The sequence below is a fragment of the Hirundo rustica genome, chromosome 3 (assembly GCF_015227805.2).
Source record: "Hirundo rustica isolate bHirRus1 chromosome 3, bHirRus1.pri.v3, whole genome shotgun sequence".
In the NCBI taxonomy this organism is placed as follows: Eukaryota; Metazoa; Chordata; class Aves; order Passeriformes; family Hirundinidae; genus Hirundo; species Hirundo rustica.
In genome coordinates this window covers 48,103,037-48,109,610 of record NC_053452.1, presented here as the reverse complement: position 1 = coordinate 48,109,610, position 6,574 = coordinate 48,103,037, and the positions used below count along the sequence as shown (strand labels likewise).

The window sequence follows — 6,574 nt, the reverse complement described above, 5'->3', positions numbered from 1 at the left end:
CAGTTCATGAGAAGAATGTCTTTTCAAGAAGGTCAGCAGATCAAACACCATTCAATACCAGTGATACAGAAAACCTGCTCTTTCCCCCTAATAGTAGGTAATAATATCACTAGTTACATACATTATCCTAACTACTCACTAAAGTGAGACACTTGGCACCGTTTGTATGTTTAGGAAAAGGATGAAAATGTGTTCTGTGCATTGGATCATATTGTGCCATTGTCCTGGAATGCTGAAATGAGACAAAAGATTTGTGGAATCATGATGGATAATTAATTGACTATGAACTCAGCAGGCACTTTTCTGGCTTAGAGGATGAACACACTCTTTGAAAGCACAGGCAAGGAATGAGCAGGCAGAAACAGCAGGGCATATTAACTCTTTGTTGACTTTATGATTAATCTGGCAGGACAAAAGCAGTGTAGTATTCAACATTCAGAAGTTCAGACTGGACAAATTGAAGCAGAAGGAAGTCAGTGTTTTGACACAGAGATACCTGTCAGCAAATATACATGAAGTCAAATGGGCTTTTCAATATCTAGTTGAAATCATACACTGGCTTTATTAGAATTTATTCTTTGCATGAAGGATTGGAATAGAAGTAAAGATTTGTTTTCTATATGTTCTACTTAATAATGAAATAGATTAAACAGATTTAAATGTAATTGAAAAGGAAAACAGAAAAAATAACAAAGGAAATCCACTAATCCACTTGCTGAAGTTTCCATGAAGATGGAAACTACATTTATTTGCCTTGACTCAAGTCTTCAGTGGGATCTGGAGCCTTTTGCTGTCTCTTGTGACTGGACTTCTCAGCTTTGATCCTTTGAAGACCTTTAAAAAAATTTCAAGAACTAATTAGCATACTGAGGTGAATAGACCAGATTGATAGCATTTTGTAACAGCACAGACAAAAAATATGTTTTTGTGCACATAGCTTACAGAAAATGTCTGATTTCATTTTGTTGTAAATCCATTGCAGTGCCATTGGCTTCAGAGGAGTTGCTCCTAATTTCCCAAGGCACAAGAATCCCCGTGTTTTATTTCCTTTTTCAGGAAGAAAACAAAACACAGATTTCCAAAGTACATTTATGGTTGGAAAAATAGCATATGTGCCAACTATTTGAGCACTGTGCTCCTGAGTTTTTTTAACACACTGTAATGCTGCACATACAAGGATTAGGTCATATATATTGGAATGCAAAGTAGAGGTGGAATGCAAAGTATTCTATTAATCCCATCTAATCAGCCATCTAGGATCTAACTCTTATCCAAGTTAGTTCTCTAGGTACCCTCAACAGAAAGAGATCAGCATCTTTGCTAGGGGTGATTCCTTTCATTCTATGATAGGTGGGATAGACAACCCTGTGGAATATTCTGATCGTGCTTCATAGCAGAAGAACCTAGGGAGCTTTGCTAGACAGCTTGCAATACATCAGATCATTAATACCCATAAAATAGTACTACCTTACAATACGCAAAGCTTTGGGCAGATGGGAATCAGTAGGTTTTGGGCTGGTTAAAAGAATCTAATCTGAGCAAAACATTAATGACATGAGGTTGAACAGGGGAGTTAATATCTGTGATACTCACTTTTTGGCATGCTCACTTCAGTTGGGTTTTCAAGCTTCCACCAAAGTTGGAGTTGGATAGGTAGTAATGCAAATCATGTTAGAAAATTAAATTGAGAAGCAGGCAATTAACAGTGGGAATGTCAGAGTATGTCACTGTAATAACATGCAAGTGCTAATGGCTTCTGATTTACGAATGCCAGCACAAAAGGTAGAAAACACTTGAGCTTACCTCATATATAGGAAGAAACCCGAATATTGCACCAGCCTCTTTGCTTGCAAACTCAAAAGTTTCCAAAGGTTGGAACTGACCGAGAAAAGCCAAAGTCAGTGTATTAGTAGCAGAAGACAAAAGGTAATGAAGACATTCTCACTACAACTGCAGGAGAAGTTTTATATTCCCATGACTTTTAAGGTTAAAGCCAGGTAAAGATGGAAGAGCTCCACTGATACTCAATTAGAGTTGTAGAAAGTATATGTAATGAAATCTATCTCTCCTGGCTTCTGGTTTCATAGGAACCCTGAACTATTGTATGTAACCAGGGATTCACTGTTATTCTAGTATTTTCACACATCCTTCAAGTAAACTTGAGATATTTAGGTTTTGTGTTGAAGCAGAGGAAAATTCTAGGGTTTCTTTTATGTGTTTAAAGTGAATCAGTTTGTACTCCCTTTTAAACTGAAATTTGAAAATGTGAAAAATGAGAATGAAAACCACAGACTCTTAGATCTCTCTGTTTTTGCATTTTTGTTCTAGCTTGTCCATTTAATGAGAAAAATATGTATGGTTATTTATAGATAATTTTTAAATGAGAAATACATTTTTATTTTCTGTATGTTGCACAGAACATAGTTGTGTCATATACATTAGCTACCTTTTGAGGAGACAGAGCTCTGAAAAACTTGAAACATGCTTCCCCATGTCCAGCCTTTTCTAAATCTGAAGGTGAACTGGTCAGTGACATCCACCTGTATATGCAAGACAGAAAAAAATCTGAATTTCCTATCAAAATGACAGTTATGAACACAATATTCTTATATGTCTCCAAAATGAAATTCTTTTGAACTAGGTTCCAAAAGTAAATTATTTTTAACTAAGCTTCAAAATGAAATTATTCTGAAATATAAATTATTTCATATATCTTCAAAATATAATTTATATTAGGTCCCCTTCATAGGTGTCATGGAGTGCTTCACTAATATTTTGTCAATCCAGGTATGGCTGTCACCTGTAGAAGGCAGGAAATCTTAATATAAACACCATTTACAAGAGTCATGTGCTATCTCACTGTCTGATAATAGCTTTTCAGCATTTCTTTAAGTTCTGACTAGTACACCTGAATGTGACTTTCTTAAAAAAGGTGTCATCTGCTCATATGTCTGGTTTCTAAATTTAATCATGAGAAGAAATTATCTAGAGTGTTTGTTAGTGCAGATTAGCACTTGCCTTTTTAATCAGAAAATAAGAAAATAATCTAAGGAACTACAGGGAGAAACTGCAACCATTAGATGGAACCATACAGAAGAATGAGACCATTCCTCTCTATGGTTCTATCTACCTGCTGACATTTTTCAATAGATCTCCTGAGATGCTTGTTTAAACTGTAAGCACCGATGCTACTCAAGATAGGTTTGTGCACATTTGGGGAATATTTTTCCACAGCTTTCTTCTGGAGAAGCTGGCGGGTCATGGCTTGGCCAGGTGCACTGTTTGCTGGGTAAAAAGAGACTGGACGGCCAGGCCCAGAGAGTGGTGATGAATGGAGTTAAATCCAGCTGGCAACCAGTCACAAGTGGTGTTCTCCATGGCTTACTGGTGGGCTCAGTTCTGTTTAATATCTTTACTGATGATCTGGATGAGGAGATCAAGTGCACCTTCAGTAAGTTCACAGATCACAGCAAGTTGGATAGGAATGTTGATCTGCTGGACAGTGGGAAACCCTTGGAGAGGGACCTGGACAGGCTAAGGCCAATAGTATGAAATTCAACAAGGCCAGGTGCCAGGTCTTGCTCTTGGGTCACAACAACCCCTCAGAGCACTCTGGGGGCAGAGTGGCTGGAAAGCTGCCTTGTGGAAAAGGGCCTCGAGGTGCTGGTCGACAGTGGCTGAACATGAGCCAGCGTGTGCCCAGGTGGGCAAGAAGGCCAATGGCACATAGTCACGAGCTCATAGTGCATGGCAGAGCATGGTAGGGTATGGTGCTCATAATGCTATAGTTGTGGGCTTGATCTCTGTACAGGTCATTCACTTAAGGATTGGACTCAATGAGTCTCGTGGGTCCCTTCCAACTCAGAATATTCTGGGATATTCAATCTGTGATATACAAATAATGTGGCCAGCAGGACTACAGGTGATTGTCCTTGTATACTTGGTACTCCTACGGGCACTCTTCAAGTGCTGTATCCAGTTCTGGGCCTCTCAGTTCAGGAAGGATGTTGTGCTGGAGTGTGTCCAGAGAAGGGCAACAGAACTGATGAAGGACTGAGAGGTTAAGTCCTATGAGGAGCAGATGGGAGAGCTGGAGTTGCTTAGCCTGGAGAAAAGGAGGCTCGGGGTAGACTTTATTGATCTCTACATCTGCCTGAAAGGAGGCTGTAGCCAGGTGGGGGTTGGCCTCTTCTCCCAGATGACAACAGGATGAGAGCAAATGATCTCAAGTTCTACCAGGGGAGGTTTAATTAGACATTAGGAAAAATTTGTTTGCTGAAAGGGTAGTCAAGCATGGCAATAGGCTGCCCAGGGAGGTGGTGGAGTCACTGTTCCTGAAAGTGTTCAAAAGGCATCTGGATATGAGGGATATGGTTTAGAAGCGAATATGGTTGTCCTTGGTTAATGGTTGGACTTGATGATCTTAGAAATATTTTCCAGCCTTAATGATTCCACAATTCCATGAATATATATCTGTTAATAACACTTATAACATGATTTGTGAATGGAGATCCTAAAATTTTATCTTAGTGATGAATATCGTATGAGTTATCCAATAAGTGAATTATACTAGCATCACAAAGGTAAGTAACTTGTCACAAGACAATTGTCTGTATCCTGCAAAGAACAAAGCCTAGTATCCATAAGTAACATAGCCTTTTGGATGATGGTTGGCTAGCTCCCCATTACAATATTTAGTTAATCCAGAGAAACCAAATCACTCTTGAGGTGACAGCACACAAACCTTGTAGAATGATAAGACTGAAACTTTCTATTGCACCAAGTGTGGCTCAGTTCTCTACACAGTTAAGCATTTCTCATTTTCCTTGTCTGTTTAGTTAATGTGTTTAAATGTATGATAGCCATTCTCCTCTACTGAAATATTTGAAGCATCCTCAAAAAGTAGTCACAGTTTGACACAGGCATGTATTTTATGGGAAGTTCCTTTCAGGTTAGCTGATTCAATGATAGTATCTTTGGTTCCAGAGGTTTCAAACTGGCTGCTGACTATTCAGAGGAACTACAGGGGTCCATCCAACACAGCTAACCACTTCTTTATATTGATGAGTTACTGTTCTGACTGCAGTGACACTACTCATATTAGTAAGAACTCCATGGAATAATAATTATTAGCAGGATACCAAAGTACATGGGGTAACAGTAATGCACCTTAGAGATTTTCCATTGTCCCCAAGTGTTTTGGTTGAAAGGCAGCTTAAGAATGGACATGATATATGAATTCTTACCACTAAACAATGCATGATTTTTTAAGTCCTGAATAATTTTTTCCCATATTTGGATTGCTTTGTTACTTAAGGCACTGTGTGCATTGCCTCTGAAGACGCCCTCTTCAATATTTCCATTCACTTGGTTAATCCACTAATTAATGAACCAGAGAATTCCAGGACTAGAAATATGTACTTAAATGAATGGGCCAAGGCTCTCTGACTTGACTTGCAACTAACACATATTCTTTAAGAGCTCTACCTAGAAAAAAAGCTCAGTACTGCTATTGAACACACATTTATGCCAGTTTCAGGATGCCATGATATTTGAATCCTCTACCCATGTGAATGTATCCATAACACCCCAGCAAATTTAAGACAATCATTTCTTAAACTGAAATCTTAAATTTGCTTTATTCTTCTGAAAGGATTTGTGTTTTGCTCAAAACTGTTCACATTAAGCTTTTTCAATAAATTTTTGGAGATCCAGAAATATAGCAACTTGAGGCATTTGGAAGGCAGCAGGCTGCTAACCTGAACAGTATATATAACATACCACCTATAATTAGGCTAAAAGTTGAGACAAGTATCTAGTCATCACTATTACTTAGGTCAAACCTTGAATGTCACATAATCCTGACTGTCACCAAATCATAAGAATGAAAAGATTTATCCATACTGGGTCAAAAGACATCTTCAAAGAGATTTTTCTGAATAACACATGGTACTATTTTTTTTCTGACCTTCAGATGAAAGGTGTTTTTAAAGAATGTTTTCAAAACTGTTCCCCCAATCATACATGTATGTAAATGTATGTGATCTTACTTGTCTCTGTCCAGCCTGAGAGGATATGTAACCTTCTTCTTTTCCATATGTTGGCTCTCCTCTTTAATTATAGCAGAAAAATCTTTAACATCAGGAGGCAAAATCAACCGACTGGTATCTGATAATTCAAACTTCCCAGCTTGTCCAAAATAACCAAAATAATATCCAGTCCTGGCATGCCAAAGCCTACAGACATAGTAGAAGCAGCGCCAAAGGGCAGAAAAGAAAAATGAATATTTTTAGATCTGGAACAGAAGTGAGATAATATCTCTGTACATTATCAAATTCTGCAGCACTGTTCTAGAGTTCAGTGTGCTAGTCATAAAACATCAATGAGATTTTTTTTATAATTTAAATAATTTGAGTGTGAAAAAAATTCAGAAGGTTATTGTAAAGACAAACAAACAAAAAAACAAACCAGAAGAAAAAACAGTTCATGTTTGTATATATGAAAATGAAGAGTAAATGTACCAAAATTCTGAATTGTTCCTGTAGTAAAGTGCTGCCACCAGAGGAGGATCTAC

At 37.9% G+C, this 6,574-nt stretch overlaps 1 protein-coding gene across 3 annotated transcripts in view; it reads right to left on the bottom strand.

The window, feature by feature from the left end:
- Positions 1-455: 455 nt before the first annotated feature.
- Positions 456-6,574, bottom strand: part of WDR64 (WD repeat domain 64) — a 68,005-nt gene continuing 61,886 nt past the window's right edge. For 2 of the 3 annotated variants that reach the window (XM_040060224.1, XM_040060222.1), the window contains exons 26-30: positions 6,051-6,236; positions 2,447-2,540; positions 1,804-1,878; positions 1,594-1,627; positions 456-834 (exon numbers count right to left, since the gene is read on the bottom strand). In XM_040060224.1, the coding sequence (XP_039916158.1) occupies positions 746-834; positions 1,594-1,627; positions 1,804-1,878; positions 2,447-2,540; positions 6,051-6,236 (478 nt within the window). In that variant the 3' untranslated portion in view covers positions 456-745. Of the gene's footprint in view, positions 835-1,593; positions 1,628-1,803; positions 1,879-2,446; positions 2,541-6,050; positions 6,237-6,574 lie in introns of those variants that run through there. The other variant, XM_040060225.1, reaches the window with a different exon arrangement.